At 44.7% G+C, this 23,916-nt stretch overlaps 1 protein-coding gene across 4 annotated transcripts in view; it reads right to left on the reverse strand.

Annotated features, from left to right (window-relative positions):
* The window catches only part of smfn (small fragment nuclease), a 70,743-nt gene that overhangs the window by 10,532 nt on the left and 36,295 nt on the right, over positions 1–23,916 (reverse strand). The window contains exon 7 of one of the 4 annotated variants that reach the window (XM_061703011.1): positions 20,704–22,490. The exons of 1 other annotated variant lie outside the window; for it this stretch is intronic. In XM_061703011.1, the coding sequence (XP_061558995.1) occupies positions 22,379–22,490 (112 nt within the window). In that variant the 3' untranslated portion in view covers positions 20,704–22,378. Of the gene's footprint in view, positions 1–20,703; positions 22,512–23,916 lie in introns of those variants that run through there. 2 more of the 4 variants (XM_061703009.1, XM_061703012.1) reach the window with 2 other exon arrangements.

Raw genomic sequence — 23,916 nt, forward strand, 5'->3', positions numbered from 1 at the left:
TTTGAAACACTTATTACAAGTATGAAAGAGAATGAGCGTGGAACAATGCAGGGTGGGAAAATGGTCTCGTTATCTTGAATCCAATAATTAACATTCCACTGATTTTAAACCACTAAATAATCCTAGAATGGAAAAATAACGCCAAAAGGCAGTCCCGCCCCTCATTGTTCGTGAAGGTCGTAGAAAATGAGGGGGGCTGACACCCCCCCCCCCACCCCCTGTTTGACCCGCTCTGGGAGAAGTTGAGAAGTTTTTGGAGTCTTGGTGCACAAGTCTTTTTGGTCAGTCCGACCAACTCGCAGACGACTGTGCCAGGCAGGATGCCCACCTCACTCACCCGAGGTCACAAGGACACATCGGATGATCCCCGGCTGCCACTTCCTGCAAGCGCTCCGAGCCACCCTGCTCAGTCTGAGGGAAAGGAGGCGGACGCGCCCGCTCCGAACATCACCCGACAGACGTCCTACCTGAGAACTCGTCGGTCTCCTGTTTTTTCCTCCCTCCCTTCCGTCGAATCCACCTGCTCACAGTGCGGACCAGTCCGGCCAAACACTCGGGAGCCTGACTTGCCGGCTTCAAACGTGTTCCAGACACGTAAGTCCAACATTGCGGTCTACTTAAAGTCCGGATTAGTGCATATTTGTGTTTATATTAACGAGACCAAGAGTCCTCAGCTATATGCATTGGCTACACACCCATTCTGCTCATCTCATGTCACAAATCCCTTCCTTTGCCAATGTTTGTAGATACCTTGTTTGTTTTGTGTTTGTCTGTGTTTTATCCTGTACAAACCCCTTTTCATTATTAAATTTTCTATAAAATTCACCCCTTGCATTGATTATGTGTGTGTTTGGATTCGGAAAGAAACCTCGAGAAAGTCTAGAACTCAAAGTTCCTAAAATGTAGCCACCTTCCAATAAGGTTAAAAAAGGTTAAAGTTAAACTTGTAAAAATATGACGTGGTGCCCCTCATATCTATCAAATATCTTGATTTATAACGCTGTAATTTAAAATTACGATAACGCGGAAGTGACGCAGGCACCGCTTCCAACTCATCGTTTTCTTCTGAATTACCCACAATTTGAAAGTCCCCCAATAAACACTACAGAGTGCTGGCCCCATAGGGAGGTGGTACTAAGTTTTATACTGAACCCAAACACAAAACTCCCAATATCTTGCAATAAACCAAGACGGCAGCCGCCATCTTGGCAGGGTCATGTCTAGACACGTCCCCTGCTATCTAGATTGTAGCTATGTTGTCTATGTCTGAGCACATAGCGACCGAACACTGATTAACGAGAAATGAAGATTAGCCCTAGTGAAACTAGCGTTGTTGCATTGCATATTTTATTTGGATATCCGTTTTATGCGCTGCATGCTTTGAACTGTGGGGAGATTTCCTATGTAAAGTTCTGTTGAAAAGGCCTTCGAGGATCACGAACGGATCACGAATCCTGAGCGTTCGCACGGTCCTCGTCTTCTTCCCGCTATGCTCTGGAGTTGCAAACCAGACGAGCTATATGCCCGTTGTGGTGTTGTGAATTGTATTCTGAGTTTCGCTGTGTAAATAGGAGGTTTGGGAAGTCCCTGGTCACGAGAACATGTTCTATACCGAAAATCCCGTTACACGTCAGTCGAACTCTGAGCTAGAGTGCTAGCTCTTTGTGTGTGAAAAAACAATCACACACACGTGGCACCCACGACGGTCGCCATTTTCGCTTTATGTTAAAATCACACGCCTCTCACTGAACCCCTTTTGGTCATTTATAGACTAAAGGCTTCGTAATTTGTCTTCCATCTTCGAGAGACGTGACGTCATCATGACGTTGACCACCTTGGTATCTTCCTTCATGGCGTGATCCGTAGCATAAGCTCCAGGTTGTCCTCGAGTGCCCCTCGTGGACGTTCATCCCATCACGCAACTTCCGGGTATGTGACTGGAAACTTGCGCTGACGAACTCCGGCTCAAGCCGTTAGTAAGCCATTACCGATCGCGTGCTAAGCACCGTGTTCATCCAATAAACGTGGGCTTTCATAATAAGCACCGGCGTGTGTTTTTTGCGTGCTGATAAGATTCCGGTATGCGCTGCGCACACCGCGCTGCGCACACCGCGCAGCCTGTGGTCACCCGTTGCCGAGGCAACCGAACAACCCCGAGAGCTTGCCTGAATTCATGATCGTTAGAAAGAGCGTTTTTAAATTTAAAGCCTCGGTTTTCGCCGACGCCGCAATCGTTCTTTAAAGCATTATGCCTGGTATTTTTAACCAGTTTTGCACATTTACAACGTGAGACTCTTAACGAGTGTCACCGCCAGAAAGCGTCGGCACTGCTATACATATACAGCAACACCACCACCTTGCGCCAGTAAATGTGCACAACACCTTATGTCGAATTAAACTGACAACCACTTACAGTAACCACAGTTAATTAACGGCTCTCTTTGACAAAGTGGAGTTTATAAATTGATTGCTTGGCTGTTTTAATAACTCTGGAAGAAAAAGGAAAACTTGATTTGATTTACATTTTTCCAAAAAACATTTATTTTTTTGAAACTTTTCTTTTGGAATTATTTTTTTTTTAAATTATTTTCATTATGGATTTTTTAAATTCGTTTTTAAATTCTTTTTTTTATTTTATTTTTTAAAATTAATTAATTTACTTATTTAATTTAAGTTTTTCGGGGAAATTCTTTTTGGGAAAAAAAAAATATATATATTTTGGAATTTTTATTTCTTTAAATCGCTTCTTGTTTTTGATGCTTCTTCACTTGGCCTAAAAGCCACACCAGTACGAGGCATACAAGCAATCAATTAATTCACAAGTCTAATCATAAGTACATTTGACTTTTACCCGAAGTTAAATCACACTCAGCTCAAGGCCTAAATCGCTTCACCAATTGAATTGACTTGCAGTGATAGCCATCACACACCGTCAAATCAAGTTGCTTAACTAAATTATAACTAATAATAATTTGTTTACCCATCCATCCATCCATTCATCCATTTTCTACCGCTTATCCGAGGTCGGGTCGCGGGGGCAATAGCTTTAGCAGGGACGCCCAGACTTCCCTCTCCCCAGCCACTTCATCCAGCTCTTCTGGGGGGATCCCGAGGCGTTCCCAGGCCAGCCGAAGGATGTCGTCTCTCCAGCATGTCCTAGGTCGTCCCCGGGGTCTCCTACCGGTGGGACGTGCCCGGAACACCTCACCAGGCCAGACCCAGCCACATAATCTGGCTCCTCTCGATGTGGAGGAGCAGCGGCTCTACTCTGAGATCCTCCCAGGATGACCGAGCCCGGACATCCTGCGGAGGAAACTCATTTCGTCCGCTTGTATCCGGGACAGCTCGTGACCATAGGTGAGGGTAGGAACGTAGATCGACCGGTAAATCGAGAGCTTCGCCTTCCGGCTTAGCTCCTTAGGCTTCGCCTTCCGGCTTAGCTCCTTCTTTACCACAACGGATCGATACAAAGTCCACATCACAGCAGACGCTGCACCGATCCGCCTGTCAATGGAGTGTCTTTGAAAATTCAGCTGGCAGCCTGGAGGAATATACGGACACTGTCACATCCTATATCAGTTTCTGTGAAGATGTGTGTGTACCAACAAAGTCATTTCGCACATTCAACAACAACAAGCCGTGGTTCACTGCCAAACTTAAGCAGCTTCGCCAAGCCAAGGATGAGGCATATCAGAGCGGGGACAGGGTCCTGTATAATCGCGCTAGAAACCTGCTGACAGTTTAGCGCTAATGACTCTAAATCAGTCTGGCACGCATTCCAATCGCTGACAAATTACAAGCGACGATCCCCCCAAGATGAGAACAATAGCACACTAGCCAACGACTTGAATACCTTCTACTGCAGATTTGACAACCCCAACCTGGGAGCTGAATACACTCAAGAGATGATCGTGTAGAGATGATCGTGGACTTCAGGAGGCATCCTTCAGGGGGCGCCATGCGGCCACCTCACGGGTGGCAGCCTCACCAGTCACAGCTCACCTTTTCGACTAACCCCCGACTCTCCCTCCACCCAGCGCTGTTCCAGGTAAGAGACTTAGACAAAGTGGCACGCAACATTCCGAGTTTTGAACCTAAGCCAAATGGGTTACACGACACACCAGCGTACCTTGGAGACCTTGAATTCCACCTTAAATGATTCCCTTTTGCTACTATGGACGACAGACTGTACCTTATCAAAGTTTCATCTAGCCGTGAAGTCAGCAGCTTAATTGAACAACAACCGGCTCATGTGCTGGCCGATTACCCGGCCCTCTGCCAAACATTGTCTCAAGAATTTGTTGACCCAGAGGCCACAACCGGCGTATCTGCAGCCCTCACAGTTAAACAGGGGAGACTTGAGACACCCCAAGCTTATTACTGCCGGTTGCGTAAAGTGTACTTTGGAAATTTAAATGAGGCGAATATGGAGGAGGACAAAAATTTCAAAACACTGTTTGTCCAAAACCTACATCCTAACACCAGCCACCAGCTGGGCATTGCAGCGTGCCCGCGCACACTGTCCAGTGCCCAGTTGCGTGAACTGGCCTCCAATGGTTTTGCTAAACAAAAACACCCTGCCTCTAAAACCTCAGGTGTCTTCTTTACAAACGCATAACCACAGATGGAATTACAGGGCGCTACGTACAACGCACGTGTGACCGACACCACGTTCTGACGTTGTTAAACCCGACAATCAAAAGAAGTCATTTAACCCATACAACCAATCTCGGCCCGCGTACAACAACGGTCCTCGTAACCAACGCCAATTCAACGACAAATCAAAATCATGGAATGACCGCAGCTCTAATTCGTGCCAAACTTACATGTCAAAACAGGGTACACGTAACGATCTGCCTAAATCTGACTCGTCCAACCGAGACCCTAAAACGACAAGTGACAACCGGGAAAAGGGCTCCCGAACCAACAGCTCTCAAATGGAAATGAGTGCTGTGGCAGAAGAATTACCTGAGGTGCTCTGCAGCCTGTCCATAGACAAAAAGCGGGACCCATCATTATGACTTGGACTGACTGAGTCGAACAGGACCACAGAGGAGGCAATAGGTCAACCAGGTAACCTCCGCTGTTCCCCTAATGACCTGCCAAGTGCCTCTGTGACCCCGGCCGACTCTTCGACAACCTCACCTCGCCATAACCTTAGCAGACCACTTGGTGACTACCAACCCCTAAACTCCGCTCGTGCCGTCCTAATCGTCCGACGAGACCCAGGCGAAGCCCCTGACTCGCGTGACATCACATTACTAAATAACGTTTTGCCATTCCGACAGCTTTTGGGTGAACTAACCGCTAAAGGTACATCCCGAAAGTTCTATTTAGCCTTGAGCATGAACTTATCCAAGAAGCTCTGATTGACCCCGAAGCAGACATCACTGTTATGTCCCACGCTGTGTTCCATCAACTTCTGACATTGCTACAAGCCAGTGGCCGCAACCTTCAACTGCAACGCTGCGCGCTATCTGTGCATTTTCAGTAACTAATACCGAGCTAAACACCGTAACTATGCTCCACTGGACAATTGGCCCCATGACATTAGTCCACCCGGTCTACGTGTCTCCAGTTGAAACGGTCCTCCTGCTCATCGGCCAAGACCTGCTCTGCCGGTACGAGCCACTAATCGCTTACAAAAATCTTCAGCTGTGGGCGCAAGGTGGAACAGGCTTTACCACCACCAACCTGGGAACTGTCCTCAGGCCAGGGCCCAGGTTGGGACCACTCGGAGGATGGCGACCTGTCAGGCCGCACTCCTATCAAGTAACGACACCCCCATTGACGACATCCCAGAGTCCCCTGTAGCCACCTTGCCACCACTGAACCGACTTAGAGAACTTGACACGTTTCTCTGCCATCTTGTCCAACCACCTCACGAAGAGCGCTATGGCCCCAATGTTGCTGGTGGAATTAATTTGTATGACAGCCCAACAGACGACGTCATCCTGGCCTTGTGGGCTGACAAATCAGCAATCTCTCAGGCACCGTTTTGACAAACTACGACTTAAGCATCCTGACCTTCAGTTAACACCGTGCCACCATCTGCCGTCACTGCAGTGGGCGTATGTGCCCTAAACCTGCAATGGAACCATCGCTCGTTAACTCACTGCTTCCTAGTAGTCCCCAATTTGCCACATAAAGCTTATGTTGGCGCGGATGTACTTATCCGACTGGCCGTTCAAGTTGACAATATTAACAATATTTTGTGGTCGCACACTAATGGCGGCTCCGCCAACCGCGTTGTCCAACCGTTAAACCTTAAGTCGGGACAAACCATCCCCGAAGTTTTGAGCGAAGACGAAGTTATAGTAAAAGCGTCAACTATCAACTTCCCAATTCGACTGGTCGCGCGTGCTAACAGAGGCGTAACCGGTCCGCATGCGTTCTTTCAGCCTTCGCCGTAGTTTAATGACCTGGGTTTTTCACTGCATGCCACACCCCTCCTAGACGCTTCCCGAACAACTTTGCTGCTGATTCACAACCACATAGGGAACAACATTCACATCCCCAGATCCACGAGGCTTGGCCTCTTGATATGCTCCGACTTCCACGACTTCAATATCACGGTCCCTGTGATTGGTCACCTTCCACTAGACCACTTCCCATTGCCTAGCTCTGGTGGAGTAGATCTCACTGTTCCTTCGCGACACATTGCTCTCATTCCAGTGGGACCTACTGAGTGTGATGACATCATCAGAGTGGACCTGGCTACAGACCAACACCTGGTGATCCATGCGCTCAGTACAATCCCAGCTGCACCCGAAAGCGCGTCTCCCGCGACTTCACCCACTCCCTCAAACTCATCGTGAACCAACTCGCCTGCACCGGTAACACCGTGAGATAGTCGCCTGTTCCCTTATCCCAACTTTGAAACCCACATGCAGCAGATCCAAGCAGATGCTGACCCCCTAAGTTCCGAGGACGAACGACACCGTTTCCGAGAAGTGCTAACCAAACACGGTGCATCATTCGCTAAAGATTCACCAGACTGCAGCCTATCAGACTTGCACCCAGGCCGCACTCCGACCCATCGAATACAACCGCACCGAATACAGTCCCCACTCTTACAAAAGTGGGGACTGCACCTGCGATACCAAGCAGACCTGCCAGGGGTCGCTCCGGTGACACAGGACTTGCTCTCGACCTTTTGAGGCCACTGGACCCCCTAATAAATACAAAAATTGTGCCCTTCGAAAAGCAATTTGTGTACTCTACCCCTAAACATTGGCCTGCATTTTCAGCCATCACGCTGAGACTTCTCTACAGAGCTGGCCCGCTCCGTCGAGGGCCGCTAAGTCATCTTGCTTCTTCCGTGACTTTCACACAGACTCAGACTCCCCATGCACTTCTTCTCTGGAACTTGCAAACTCCATGCCATTTTAACCACCCACCTCTCCCTCAGGCCAGGCCCCTTGTTGGTCACCTGCAGCATCCACTGGTGATGTGAGCCTCCTTCTGTGCTGGTCCCCAGCCTTCCTCTTCTGTTCCACATTGTTCGTGATGGCGAAGTTACCTGCCTTTCTGTTGATTTTTCTGTGGCTCGCCGTGACCAGCACTTTTTCTCTTCTTCCTTTCTGCGCGCTGCGCAAGCTTAACTTCGGTTTCTCTTTAACTTTGCACCTGCGGATTCACATTATCGTGGACTTTGGTTATTGCGCCTCCATGAAGCGCACTTCACCGCCATTCGTGGCCTCACGGCGCGAAAGGGGGGGTCACACAACACTCCGCCCATGATGCACCATGCACAAAACGGAGGATGGTCCACACACTGAGACCGGACCGGTCAAGAAGGTCCAACCTCCGTGACAGCATCCTCGCCACGCCAAGGACTGCACCATGTCCGCCAACGCAGACGCCTGACCGAGACACTGGTGAAACCGAACGCGCTGCTCTGCCGCAAACCAAAAACATAATGACCGAAATAACAGGCATCCGCAGCACCCCCACCGGTGACGCGTGTAGCCTTAGTACCGTCGGGAAGTCCACCAAAACCAGCTACGCAGGAGCCTACGTAAGGCTATCCACCATGCCGCCTGCGACACCACTCACATGCTCCAGCAATTAGAAAAATTTGCCGGTACTCAGGCCGATCTCAGAGGAATCCCCAGACGTTCAAAGCATTTTGTAGGGGCTCATAGCTGCCGGCTCCCTTGGCACATTGTTTAGCATAGGTACCTTCACGGTTAACGCCATCAGCTTAAACATCGTTAAGAAACAAATTGGTGAACTCCAAACCGAAATTCCTAACATCCGACGCAACATGGAGAGACAAACGGCTAACCTCCAATTGTTAGGGGAGACGCTCAAGGCACTATCCTTGTCCTCAACACTCACAGTGTCATCCTGAACCAAACTATTGTCAGTGGTCCAAACGGATTATGCTCACACACAGATTGTTACCACATTGATGAATGACATGCGAAGTGAAACCTCTTCGTCCATAGACCACTTAGCAATGGGTAGAATCCCTCCGTACTTGGTTCCCCTGAGCTTAATCAAAAGCATCCTGTTTAAAGCTCTGGCAAGCCCCATTAGCCCTGCTCAAGCCCACTTGGATTTTTCCCTCGGGAGTTCCACTGTCCTGTATGTCAACCCTGAGTTCTGAGAAGTAGCCTTCCTTGTTACTCTTGCAATTATCGACTCCCGCAACATCTATTGCCTAAAAGACGTAATTAATGTTGGCACCTGGCAAAGCGACACATACGTCCGAATCAGTAATCCCACGGTAGTCGCCTATCACGATAGCAACCCTGATCTGTATCTGGCGTCAAATTTGCACGTGCATCCTCACCAAAGATTACCTGTGTCCCAGTAAGCCGTTCATCCAAGATGTAGCGGGTGGGATTTGTGGCCTGAAGCCCATGAAGGATGGGTCGCGGTGTAGAGCAGAAGCTCCACCTTGCTACCAGGTTAGTACTACTCATGCGGAAATTGTTGGGTCCAAGTGGCTAGTCAACACACCAGCCCTAAGCGCAACGCTGAGTTATGACCACCACGACATCATGACGAGACTCGCCCTGCCAAATCAAAACATGTGGCTCGACGTCCCCAAAGATGCCATTTTGCATATTGAGAACGTCGCCCGCTACCACCTGCCAACCGAAAATTATGAGCGCGAAATCGAGATTTCGAACTTTTTCGGACAGTACAAATTGGAAGTTGATCCTGAGACGCTTACACAGATTCAGTTTGAAAGAACTCAGGCGATTGACATCACCCATATTGACAGCACTTTACGCACTATTAGCACTGAGGACAGAACACCTGAGGAAAAGAACAACTGAACCCGACCTCAACCCCATAAAGAGAGGAGAGGAGGTCTTCCTTGACCAAAATGGCCCCCCCCCAGACCTTTCTACCCCCTTTTGAATCTAGACTAGAATTCAGCTCTCCCCAAGATTAGAACCTCTACTTGGCACCTTCCCTCTCCTTGATTGATTTGTCGGGTTCTACTCCTGACCGCTGTGCCCCCTACGTGCCAAGTTGGAGTTAGCTACCTTTTCTTTCTCTTTCTTTCTCTCCCATAGAGCCGCGTTGAGTTCTCTTATTTTTTTTTTATTTTTTTTTGTGATTTTTACTCAGAACTCTACACCTGGCGGCACGGTGGGCGACTGGTTAGAGCGTCTGCCTCACAGTTCTGAGGACTGGGGTTTAATCCCCGGCCCCGGCTGTGTGGAGTTTGCATGTTCTCCCCGTGCCTGTGTGGGTTTTCTCCGGGCACTCCGGTTTCCTCCCACATTCCAAAAACATGCATCCTAGGTTAACTGACAACTCTAAATTGCCCGTAGGTGTGAATGTGATTGCGAATGGTTGTTTGTTTGTATGTGCCCTGCGATTGGCTGGCAACCCGTTCAGGGTGTACCCCGCCTCCTGCCTGATGATAGCTGGGATAGGCTCCAGCACTCCCGTGACCCTTGTGAGGATAAGCGGCTCAGAAAATGGATGGATGGATGCGAGTAAGTGTAATGCAATTATATGTTTATAAGAATATCTGAATGTGTATCTGTAATGGGACGTATCAAATAAAAGTGTATGCAGTGTTGTGTAAGCGTGCAGCCAGTCATTTCTAACAACTCCCGCTGTTGAGGTGGCCCAAACGGTTATTATCGGCCTAATCATTGAAGTTCTACCTCGACCAGAATAAAACAACCGGGCAATAGAGGTTTGTACGGTCGACAGGTTATACCCGGGCTGCAACTTTTCTTTGTTCTCTTTTCCTAACCTCTAACAATGTTCATGATTTGATTTAAAAAAATAATAATCAGGTTACTCACAAATTAGGGTGTAACCCGTCTCCTGCCCAATGATAGCTGGGATAGGCTCCAGCACGCCCGCGACCCTAGTGAGGAGAAGCGGCTCAGAAAAAGGATGGATGGATGGAACTCTACACCTAGGTAATGGTCGCCCTTAGTTTTAGCTACGCCCAATGCCCCGTATCTCTACTCTCCCTGCTATCCCAATAGCCACACCAACACACATCCATCCTGACCCATATACACATATAGGCTGACCTTATTTTGGAAGTTGCCATGTTGTAGCCATAAGGGTGGTGATATGCACTAAGGTTGTACTTTACTTGTACTGCGTTGTTGTGTGTGTGTTCCTGCCAACCTGTGCCATCTTTCAACGAGACGTCGCCTTCATCTGCCATCGAGCCGGATCAAGCCGGCGAAGGGGGGATATGTAGCGGACATGCTACGCAAAAGATGCCACCTGGCACCCCAGCCTCGCACTACCGCCGCTCCCTGCCGAGGTAGACTGTAACTCCAGAGTCACATGCAGACTCTAAACGGATTAACACAATAGACTATCTTCAACAAGACACAGACATTTGCTTTGCCATGCCGACGCTAAGTGAATCATGTGTGCCCGGGACCTCAAAGGGGAGACCCAAGGATGCTGGGTTCGCCCCCGCACGCTAAGTTTATTAACTCCCCGCCAGTCGAAGGATTGGAACCTCCACCCTTCTGAGAGCTGCTACTTGGGAGTTGGAACAGGCAACAACGACACCCTCGGGCGACGGAACGACACTACAGACAGGGGTTCATAAGACAGTCTGTGACTCGACCGTGAGTCAATATTTTAAGAACTTTACATGAACGCCAATAGTACTGTATTGCTGCAAACTTGAATGTCAAACGTCAAATCTGTTGTTAACTGAACCAGATGGAATGTTTCACAGCTCTGAGGACAGCGACAGCAGATAAATAACAGATCATAGAAGTAAACCACAAGATCATAGTCTCACATACTCATACTCCAGGTCTCTCAGACTGTCTCGCGGCATCAAGCAGATTTTACCCAAAGAGGGAGTTGTTCTTAAAATATTTTCCATGAAAAGATTCAAACAGATTTAACAGACAAATGTGCCCACAAAGGTAAATATGTATGTATGTATATAAATACACAAACGTTAAACAGTCAAATCATACAGCGAGTACACAGTCTTCTGTTTTCATGGAAACCCACAGACTCTCAGCTACAATAATTGGTCAGACCAATTTTTTTTCTGTGTTGCAGAAACAGAAAGCAATTTTATAATTGACTGTTTTTGTGAAATATTGTAATATATATGAATAAGAACAGTGTAGTATGTATGAGTGGTTAAAGTGTTAATTTTGAAAGCAAAAAAAAAAAAAAAAAGATTTAATGATAAAACAATCTGGGGTAGCCGGCACAGTGAGCGACTGGTTAGCACATCTGCCTCACAGTTCTGGGTACTGGGGTTCAAATCCCGGCCCCACCTGTGTGGAGTTTGCTTGTTCTCCCTGTGCCTGGGTGGGTTTTCTCTGGGCACTCCGGTTTCCTCCCACATCCCAAAAACATGCATGGTAGGTTGATTGAGGACTCTAAATTACCCGTAGGTGTGAATGTGAGCCGTAATGCCTAATATACACAAAATTAGGAGTGGCTGGCTTGACTTCTTTTCGAGTGGAGGCTGGCTTTGACCGCAGTTGAGAACTGGAGGTGGCGTTATTGCTTTGAGGATGCAGCGCCACTCGATAGCTTGGTTGGTTGCTATCTCTAAATCTCAAAACTGGTTAAAAATACTAGGCAATAAAGCTTTAAAACAAAATCGCGACATCAGCGTTTTGACAAAATGAGCGAAAACAGAGGCTTTTAAATTGACAAAAGTACAATCGCCATCATGGGTGACTGCAGTAGCTGAGCGGCTAGTTAGTCAGCTCGCGAGGGACGGTCGGTTGCTAGGTAATGTGTGCCGCAAGGTTGCACGGCACTCACGGTGGAGCGCTCACTGAAAATCAGTGCACAACGAAAGCTTAAACAAGCAGGGAAAGCACTTGGCAGTGCTATCGGCAAGCTCAAGTTTATTATTTCAAAAGCAACGACCAAGAATGAACACGATGTCTCAATGTGTGTTCATTAACAGCTTCCTAGCGGCTGAGCAGCGGCTAGGCGGCTAACAGCTTCCCGGTAGTCTACCGGAAGTTGCGTAATCGCATGAACATCCACAAGGGGGCACTCGAGGACAAACCGAAGCATATTCAATGCCAAAAAGAATCGAACCAAAGTGGCGACCTCACGATGAAGTCACGTGGAATGTTCTCTCAACAATGACAGCGAATTACGGACGCCTTGAGTCAGACCAAATTGTGTCCTACGCAGGGGCGTCTTGGTTATAACAAAGCAAAAATGACGACCGTCACGGATGCCACGTGTTTTCCCAAACACTTTACCTCGGAGCCTGACTTACACACAGTAGGCATTCTTAATGTAGAACGCATTTAACTGTAACCAGTGACTTTCCAAATCTATTACGCAGCGAACCTCCAAATAAAATTCCCCACAACTATATAACTTGTCCGAATAGCTACTCCGGTGTACGGGGAAGAACTTACGTAGGAAAACTTACCACAGTTCAAAGTATGCAATGCACAAACAACGGATATCCAAATAACATTTAACAATGGAATAAACTCACCCCAGGTAAACATTCGTAAAGCAGGTCAAACGTGTGATGTAGGTGTGAAGTGAGAGTGTGCAAGTGACTATACGGAAGCTGGAAGTTCCCGTTACCGTTATTTTGAACCCATATATGCACCAATCTGTACTTTAGTGGACCGCACGGACTTACGTTGCGTGTGACACAATTTAGGCAGCCTGGTCGATCGCCCGGATGCTTGGCCAGGGCGCCGGAAAAGGAAGGTTTGAAGAAAAAGGAGAAAGACAAAAAAAAGGGAAAAAAGGAAACAAATAAATAAACTTCAGGTGGAGGACGACCGAAGCCCTTGAGTGGAGCTGGTCGCCACGGGCTGGGTGCTTTGCACTGTCACGCACACACACCCTGTTTAATCTATGCAATGAGTGTTTCAATTTTTTGTGGTTGCTGAGAGCATTTAATATTTGCAATGTGGCATTTGTGTTGTGTGGGGTGAAGCGCCTCATCTGGTTCAGTTGACCAACAGATTTGACATCAGACATTCAAATTTGAAGAAATACAATCACTGGTGACACTGGTGTGGTGGTAAACACTGGAGCATTCATGCAAAGTTTTTCAAATATCAAAACAGACTTAAATTCGGTGAAAAATGTCACTCGTGATTTCGCAGTTGCAGTAACTCTCCACCGCCTGTGGGTGTCGCTCGTGTTCCATCAGTTGTCCCAGTGGGCTTGGCAGCTCCCTGCATGCAATGTTTGAATATCAAAAGAACATCGTCTTGTTAAAAAGGCGGTGAATATTGATTCCATTGTTGTCAAACTGTCGTGAACAGTCACACTTAAAAAGCGGATTTCTGAAATTATTGGTCATCAAGTCAGTTTGCAGAAAAAGGTCTTTGTTGGTGAGACCCTTCAGACTGGCTGGGGGGGTGACTGACTGTTAATTAGTTTAGCGTCCGGGTGAGAAACCAGGTTCCCTGTGTCTCTACTTTGTTGACGGAGTCCGCTGCATGTCAAATTGACACGTTGAATATCATGTGTCAAAGGGGGGTCAGAAGACAAAGACATATTAATACGTTTTCGTTTTTTTTTTTTTTTGTTTGTTTGTTTTTTTTTAATTGTAAGAGTGGTTTTGGCGCAGCTCGACAATACACTGTAATTTTCATACTACTGAACGTGTTTATTGAAGTGTCATCATCAAAATGTCATCTGTTGTGTTGGCTCTGTGATAAAGCTGTCTGCACTGTTTTTAAAATTGAGACAACAGCATATGAAACGTAACCATGAATCTTATGAGAATTGTCACTTGTCCAGAGTCAGTGCTTCTAAATAAATTAACAAACCCAACTCAGTGATTTAATTAAAGTAGAGGACACAGGAGGAATGCATATTTTGCTCACATTACTTTTTTTTTAAGCATGGCAACATTTTCATGTCATGTGTTATTCCCTTAATTATGAATCTCTTTCATTCTCCTTTAGCCCATTAGGTACTAATCTATCTATATTTGACCAACAGAAAACAGTCTTGGCTTTTGCTTGTGTTCTCTTAAGAACCGTAGGTGTTACTAGGCTGTCACCTAAAAGCACACAGCATAGTTTGTTCAGAAATAAAGTTTAGTTAAATTCAGTTTTAAACAATTCAGTGCAATCAATGCAATTAATCATAATCTCAGTTGTTGTTCATTTAACTTTTATAAGGTATGAAGAATTTTTTTAGGGTTAGGATTTATGGGGAAAAAATTGTGAAAAAACATTATTACCACTACATTATACTGTATGTTGCGACTGGAGCAAGATTGTATGACTTGACTTACGACTTGCTGAAACGAAGTAATCACTTCACTCGACTGGCTTGAAATTTAGTGGCGTCTCGGACTGACTTGCTTGATTTTTTTCCCCGCAGTAACTTGGGACTTGTTTGAGACTTGAAGGTTATGACTTGCGACTTGCTTGTGACTTGCACATATGTGACTTACTCCCACCTTTGTTTGTATACAAATAGTTGTGTCTCTGGAGTGCCCGCACGCCACTGTTAATTTTTATTTAGTTTTAGTCAAAGTATTTTGACTAAAATGTAATTTCATTTTAGTCATAATTTTATCTAAATTGTTTTAGTTTTTGTCTAGTTTTAGTTGACAAAATACCATAACATTATAACCGACAAAAACACCAGTAGATTAAGTCGACCAAAAAATAAATAAATTTTAAAAGATAATATGTAAACGTTTTTAATGTCATTCCATTCAGCGAGAGCAGCATTTCTCAAAGTGTGCTCGTAGGTAGCAGTGGTAAGAACCACCAGTGACGTGCGGGCTGCCTATGAAGGAACCACTGAATTAAATAAGTTAACTTCAATACATTTCAGTTAATCTTTTCTAGCCAAAAAGATTCTGCTGCACTTAAGGTTCCTAAGAGCACAGTGGCCTCCATAATCCTTAAATGGAAGATATTTGGGATGACCAGAACCATTCATAGAGCTGGCCGTCCTGCCAAACTGAGCAATCGGGGGAGAAGAGCCTTGGTGAGAGAGGTAAAGAAGAACCCAAAGATCACTGTGGCTGAGCTCCAGGAATGCAGTCAGGAGATGAGAGAAAGCTCTAGAAAGTCAACCATCACTGCAGCCCTCCACCAGTCGGGGCTTTATAGCAGAGTGGCCCGATGGAAGCCTCTCCTCAGTGGAAGACACATGAAAGCCCGCATGGAGTTTGCTAAAAAAACACCTGAAGGACTCCAAGATGGTGAGAAATAAGATTATCTGGTCTGATGAGACCAAGATAGTAATGTTTGGCCTTAATTCTAAGCAGTATGTGTGGAGAAAACCAGGCACTACTGATCACCTGTCCAATACAGTCCCAACAGTGAACCTTGGTGGTGGCAGCATCATGCTGTGGGGGTGTTTTTCACCTGCAGGGACAGGATGACTGGTTCCAATCGAAGGAAAGATGAAAGCAGCCAAGTACAGGGATATCCTGGACAAAAACCTTCTCCAGAGTGTTTAGGACCTCAGACTGGGCCAAAGGTTCCCCTTCCAACAAGATAATGACCCTAAGCACAAAGCTAAAATAACGAAGGAATGGCTTCAGAACAACTCCGTGACTGTTCTTGAATGGCCCAGCTAGAGCCCTGACGTAAACCCAATTGAGCATCTCTGGAGAGAACTGAAAATGGCTGTCCACCAACGTTCACGATCCAACCTGACAGAATTGGAGAGGATCTGCGAGGAGGAATGGCAGAGGAGCCCCAAATCCAGGTGTGGATTTGGGGCAGGTGTTTTGGGAATGATGTGTTGCATCATTCCCAAAAAGACTCATGGCTGTATTAGCTCAAAAGGGTGTTTCTACTAAATACTGAGCAAAGGGTCTGAATACTTTTTTAAATAGATCTGCAAAAATGTCAACCATTCTGTTTTTTTCTGTCAATATGGGGTGCTGTGTGCACATGAATGAGGGAAAAAAACTTAAAATGATTTTAGCAAATGGCTGCAATAAAACAAAGAGTGAAAAATTTAAGGGGGTCTGAATACTTTCCGTACCCACTGTATACGAGCCTTCATTTCTCGGATAAACGCCGAATTTGGCAACCAGTGCAGCCATGGGAGCGGAGCTGCGTGAGAATGCGAGATATGTTCATGGACACTGCGTAATGGGAGTGAATGTGTTCTTTGATAGTTCTTTTGGAATACACTACATAACTGTAAAAATGTATTACTAGGAAAACTATTATTTGTACAAGAATGCTTCAGTTAAAATTCTGTACTATCACACTGTGATAATATGAATTTATTTTGTCTTGTAATATAAGAACTGATAAAATATTTGTTAATATAGTCAGCCAGAGCTGCGAGAAATGCAAACTTATCAATGTCCTTTTACCCTTTTGTTCCTGTCATACTGTGTTGCATGTTTTTCTTTGCACATTGAGGACAAATGTCCCGGTTTTGTTTTAATTACTCATTTTTAAAAAGACCAGTCATGCAACACATTTTTCCTCATGCTTTTGAGATTGTAAGACGAAAGCTGCAGCTGGCTACTAGTGTGGACTGAATGGGTGACAACAATGGGAAAATGAAATGCCAGTATTTTGAGGGTGGAACATATTGTCAGCAACATATTGACAACAAAACAAACTATGAACTAGTTAATTTGTGGAATGGTGAATTTAGTTCAAAAGTTTGAATTATGAACTATGAACTGGACTAGTTAATTTTTGGAATGGTGAACTTAACTTTGAACTAGTTTGCGTAGAAAATGAACTTTCCCAACACTGAAAAAAACAGCTGGCCTGGAGAATGGTGAAGGAGTAAATTGGTGTATCTGATAAGTATATTTATGTTAAGTATATTTATGTTAAGATGGCTGCTGGGGTGCAGCCACACAGTTTGGCAGGTACTGTGCGTTTGCTTACAAAGTCATCCAAAGATCAAATAGGACCATGGATTATGCTATCAACGTATTCCTTTGCTGTTTGGATAACCCTCTATCTTCTGCTAAATTCAACATGTCCAAGAAAAAGGGGCATTCTAACCTTGTATCCAGCCAGATGGAGTCAGCACATGCTATTCACAAGGGTACTGGACTATGGCCATGCTAGGCCACCCCCAGGTGAGCAGAAACAGGCTGTCACAGGCAAACCACTCCTGGGTGTTTTTAATCTCTTGCTGATACTTCTTTTGGCTGGTGATGTTGAACTAAACCCTGGGCCACTGCTAGCTGGGCCTCCACCTCTGCTACCTGGGCCGACATCACTGCCAACTGGGCCTTTACCTCGAGCAGCCGGGCTAACACCAATGCTAGATCAGCTAACATCATTGCTAGCTAAGCCTCCACCTCTACCGGCTGGGCCTCCACCACTGCCACCTGGGCCAACACCACTGCTAGTTGGGCCAACACCACTGCTAGTTGGGCCTCCACCACCGCGAGCTGGGCCTCCACCATTGCCGGCTGGGCCTCTACCACTGCTAGGTGGGCCTCCACCACTGCTAGCTGGGCCTCTACCACTGCCACCTGGGCCAACACCACTGCTAGTTGGGCCTCCATCACTGCTAGCTGGGCCTCCACCACTGCTAGCTGGGCCTCTACCACTGCCACCTGGGCCAACACCACTGCTAGTTGGGCCTCCATCACTGCTAGCTTGGCCTCCACCACTGCTAGCTGGGCCTCCACCACTGATAGCTGGGCCTCCACCTCTGCTAGCTGGGCCTCCACCACTGCTAGCTGGGCTTCCGCCTCTGCTGGTTGGGCCTTTGCCTCTGCTAGCTGGGCCTCTACCACTGCCACCTGGGCCAACACCACTGCTAGTTGGGCCTCCATCACTGCTAGCTGGGCCTCCACCACTGCTGGCCGGGCCTCCACCACTGCTGGCCGGGCCTCCACCACTGCTAGCTTGGCTTCCACCACTGCTAGCTGTACCTCCACCACTGCCGGCTGGGCCTCCACCACTGCCGGCTGGGCCTCCACCACTGCCGGCTGGGCCTCCACCACTGCCGGCTGGGCCTCCACCTCTGCCGGCTGGGCCTCTACCACTGCCGGCTGGGCCTCCACCACTGCCGGCTGGGGCCTCCACCACTGCCGGCTGGGGCCTCCACCACTGCCGCCTGGGCCTCCACCACTGCCGCCTGGGCCTCCACCACTGCCGCCTGGGCCTCCACCACTGCCGGCTGGGCCTCCACCACTGCCGGCTGGGCCCCCACCACTGCCGGCTGATGCGGAAGCTGGGAGCGTAAAGCTATATGCAAACATTGCCAATAAAAGAAACAGGGGGCTTCCAAACCCCGCAATACTAAAGCACCGGAAATGCAGGGTGTTCCAAACCGTTAATAACTCTAAATTAATATGGGACTCAACACGTAAACCAAAAGGCATTATTTGTGCACACTTAAATATACGAAGCATTTTAACAAAAAGTAATCAGGTCAAACACCTTCTCACTGACTCAAATATTGACTTCCTCTGCCTATCTGAGACATGGCTCCATGAATCTTCGCCCTCAGCAATACTATCTGTACCTGGTTATAAAATGTTTAGAAATGACAGACAGGGTTCTAAGGGAGGAGGTGTTATGATTTATGCCAAGGACACTTTTAATTGTAATGAAATACATGTTACATATGAGAATGGATTAGAATTTCTTGGACTAACTGTTTCTTTGTCACAGCAAATGTCTTTTATTCTTGTAGTTATTTATAGGCCACCCTCATCAAATGCCGCTTTTTATGAAAAGCTGGAAATTTTACTGAAACAACTCAATCTTGCAAAAGAGGTGATAATAATGGGTGACCTAAATGTTAATTGGAAAGTTAACAAAGTTAGGAAACAATTGAAAAGGGTCATGGATGATATGGATATGACTCAGGTAATTAATGGCGCTACGAGAATTACAAACTCCACCCGAACTCAGATTGATCTAGCTTTTACTAATAGGCCAGAAAGGATCTTGAAGCCATACAATATGCTCACAGGATTGTCTGATCACGATCTTATAATGGTCACAAGAAAATTAAATAAAAAGCGCTTCAAACCCTTGGCCACCACTGAATCCAATAGGATACCAAAACATGAACAACAAAATTTCCAAGATTCTATCCAAGAAGTAAACTGGGATGTATTACTTGCTGGTAAAAATTTAGATGAGGATTGTTCTAAATTTGCCAACAAAATACAAAAAATTATTATACAATTTACACGGATAATTAAACTAAAAGCTAGAAAGAATGGCCTTCCTTGGTTAAACACATTTATTCTGAAACTGATGAAAGAACACGATCATTCCTTGAAATTGTCGGTCAAATCAGGATACAATAGACACCACTTTATTTCACTGAGAAATAGGGTAGTGAAAGAAATAAGAAAATCTAAAGCTGACTTTTTCATTACTGCTTTGAATAGTGCGAAGGGAAATTCAAAAATAACCTGGAATTATATTAAAAAACTCTTGGGTAATACACATAATAACAAAACAAAACTAATGCAAATTAAATTAAATGGAAACATCCTGACGGAACCTCAAGTGATGGCTGATGCTTTTAACAACTACTTCATTGAATCTGTGTCAGAAATCTCTTCTAAGTTTGCAGTAAAACAAAGGAAGGAATACCCTGCATTGTCTGCAACGCAGTTCTTTACTATTACTTAGACCAATGTTATCGATTTAATTCATTCACTCAAACCATCTAAGGCAAAGGATGTTTTTGGAATGGACACGAACATGCTCAAAGATCTAGGTTCAACTCTTGCTACTCCTATTGCCTCAATCATTAATCTTTCAATTTCATCTGGTCACTTTCCAAAGGCCTGGAAATCTGCTATTGTTACCCCTGTCTTTAAATCCGGTGACTCAAATTGTCTGAATAACTACCGACCTATAAGCATTCTTCCGGCCATTTCCAAAGTTGCAGAAAAATGGGTGTCAGAGCAGATTGTCCATTATTTAAACAGCAGCTCCCCCTCTCTCCACGCCATGCAGTTTGGTTTCAGATCCAAGCATTCCACTGAAATGGCTACATGCCTCTTCATTGAGAAATTAAAATCTTCTCTCGACAAGGGTGGAGTTGTAGGGGCGGTGTTCTTGGACCTCAGGAAAGCTTTCGATACAGTAAATCACTCTGTTCTTCTTACCAAGCTCTCAAAATTTAACTTCTCTCACAAAGCTGTGAGCTGGATTGAATCATATCTGCATGACCGAACACAATCTGTATCAGTTAACAACTACAGATCAGAGTCTCTTAGGCTAACATCTGGAGTCCCTCAGGGATCAATATTAGGCCCCCTTTTATTAAGTCTTTAATATCAACGATTTGCCCACTGTTTGTTCTGAAGCAGAGTGCGTAATGTATGCAGACGACACGGTTTTCTTTGTTCATGGTCGCTCCAAAGATACTGTTGCTGCTAAACTCACTAATACAATGTCCTGTGTCACAACTTGGTTGCAGGAGTGCTGTCTACAGCTAAATGTTTCTAAAACTGTCGGCATGTATTTCACTAAAACAAATAGAGTATCACCTGACCCCGACATACTTGTTAATGGAGAAAAAATGCAAATTGTCAGCCAATACAAATATTTTGGGTTAATAATAGATTCACAGCTTTCCTTTAAAGCCCATATTGACAAATTGTGTAAAAATATCAAATTAAACCTCGCAAATTTTCGTGCAATTCGAAATGAAATGTCAACTGAAGCCGCAAAAATTTACTTATATTCAATGATTCTTAGTCACTTTAACTATTGCATAACCAGTTGGTCCCAGGCTGATCAGAATGCAAAAAAAAACATTGGAAGTTTTGTACAAACAAGTAATTAAAGTGATGGATAAAAAACCAAGGCACTATCATCACTGTGCAATTTTAAAAAAATACAGTCTTTTAAACTGGGACAGTCTTCACATATTTGCAGATTTAAATTTGATTTATAAAGTACTGCATGATTTGGCTCCAGCTCCTCTGGCTGAGTTCATCAGCCAAAGAAACAGCTCTGAGCGTGTCACTCGAGGCTCTGTCAGAGGTGACTGTCTCATTCCTCTGTACAGGAGCACTTTCAGTAAGTCAGCCTGGTCAGTGAGGAGCACTGGTGAGTGGAACTCAGTACCTGAGGAGGTTAAACTGCTTACAACATACAAGGCCTTCACAAAAAAACTGAAAATGTGGTTAGTTAACACCTATAGCTGCCAACACTAAAAGACAAGTATGTTATGATGTTTTTTTTTTTTTTTTTTTTTGTTATGATCAAATGATTTGTGGTTTTATTCTCTCTTAATAGTAAGTCTTTATGTATCCTGTTTTATATTATATTGTCTTGTAGATGTATTTTACTGCTTTTTTACATCATGGCCAGGGGACTACAGATGAAAACTAGCCTTCTGGCTAATTCTGGCTTTTTTAACCATGTGTATTTCATGTGTTTTATGAAATTGCATTGTCCCCTTTCAAATAAACTGATTAATAATAATAATAATGTTACTTGTTTACAGTTGTCGGTTGTACTTTACTGTGAATCGGTTACGTGTGGCACGAATGAACCAAAGTTGCGTTAGGTGTGCCCACAACTACCGCGATCAAACTCGTGTGAGTACGCAGTAAACGCAACATTGTTTGTACGGCCTTGATCCTTGGGATATTTTGACAAAAAACATGTCAAAGGCATGTTATTAAGACACCAGGGAACTGTTTTGAATTGTCGGGGGGAGCATAATGTTGTTTTAAATTTTCACTTCGTAACAAAAGCAAAATGAAACCAATTTCAGCTTTAATATGAATATGTAAGTTTACCTGTAACTTTACATGATGTAGTAATAGTTTCTAACTAAAAGGTGAGCTCCCTCTTATGAACCGCTAACATTTTGAATAGTACAGACACGAAGGAACCTCAGAGCTAGAAGTCTTATGATTAATATGACTGATAACTGCTTCATCATAGATTTGGCTGATGTGATGGTAACAAAAGGCTCTCTGATCTTGAAAGTTTACAGACTATTGTTAACTGTTACTATTTTGAACAATCTGGTGTTTTTTCTCAAAAGTAGCTTTGAAGATGCTGGCTCTGTAGTACTGCAGCTCTTTTATGCTCTCCCTGATGTCCTCCAAGGCTCTGAAACAGAAAACAAAATTCCTGCTTTTTGAATGATCCTCTAAATCTTGAGGTTGAATATTAAAAACAAATTTTAAGTCATTTACAAAGCAAAGGTTTTTAATATTGAGAAAAAAATATTAGAAATAGCAAATCCTGATGAAAATAATTTTAAAATAAGTTAATCTTTATGAAAATGGTAATTGTTTACAAATTTGGAAGCATTATTTGTCTCAATATCTAAAAATAATACTGATGTTCCTTTATTGTGTGAATACTGAGAGGCAGGTATTCAACATCAATTGTATTTATTTCATATTATTTCACCAGGATAACTTATTAAGATTAAAAACCTCAAGCGTTTCATGGCAGCATCCTATTTCACACCATTCACAAATAAAGGGGGAAGGCAGGAATTAACAAGAGCCTGAAGGTTATCGAACCCCCACATTAGGCATGGGACGGTAGGTATCAGATTCTGATGGTATGATAACCTTGAGCAAACATACCACAGTATCACTGTATTTAAATTACAGCTCTAAAATCTATTATTTAAAAAAATTGGGGTAAATAAAAACTTTTTTCAATTGAACACAATCTGTTATTTTTAAACAAAATATGTAATATTTGGTACATTAATAAACATGTTCCATGTTAAGTTTCAATAAATAAATAAATACATACACTGCCACCAGAAGGTATTCCCACCGGTTCACGTTTTCCACATTTTGCTCAGACTTAATCTCAAACTGATTTGAGTATAGTTTTATTCTTAAAAGAAAATCTACATAAAATATCCCATAATGACAAATAAAAACAAATCATCAGACATTTGTGTAAATTTATTTAAAAAAACTTGCACATTCAAACATAATAGGTACATAAATGTTCACACCCTTTGCTATGACACTCAAACTTAAGCTCAGGGGTATCAGATTTCCACTGATCATCCTTGAAATGCTTCTACAACTTGAACAGAGTCCACCTCTGATAAATTCAGTTGATTGAACATCATTTGAAATGGCACGCACCTCTCTATAAGGTCTCATCATTGGGAGTGCATATCAGCCTAGAAACCAAGCAATGAAGTCAAAGAAATTGTCTGTGCAGTCTAAGGAATTGTCTGCAGACCTCCGAGACTGGATTGTGTCAAGGCACAAATCTGGGGAAGGATACAAAAGAATTTCAACAGCATCGAAGGTCCCGAAAAGCACTGTGATCTCGATTAGTCAGAAATGGAGGAAGTTTGGAACCACTGAGACCCTTCCTAGATCTGGCCGTCTGACCAAGCTGAGTAACCGTGGAAGAACGGCCTTGATCAGGTAGGTGCACAAGAACCCTATGGTCAATAACGCAGAGCTCCAGTGTTCTCTTGTGGAGAGAGGAGAACCATCCAGAAGGTCAACCATTGCTAACGCACTCCACCAATCAGACCTTTATGGTAGAG

This window comes from Phycodurus eques, chromosome 17 (assembly GCF_024500275.1).
Source record: "Phycodurus eques isolate BA_2022a chromosome 17, UOR_Pequ_1.1, whole genome shotgun sequence".
NCBI lineage: Eukaryota > Metazoa > Chordata > Actinopteri > Syngnathiformes > Syngnathidae > Phycodurus > Phycodurus eques.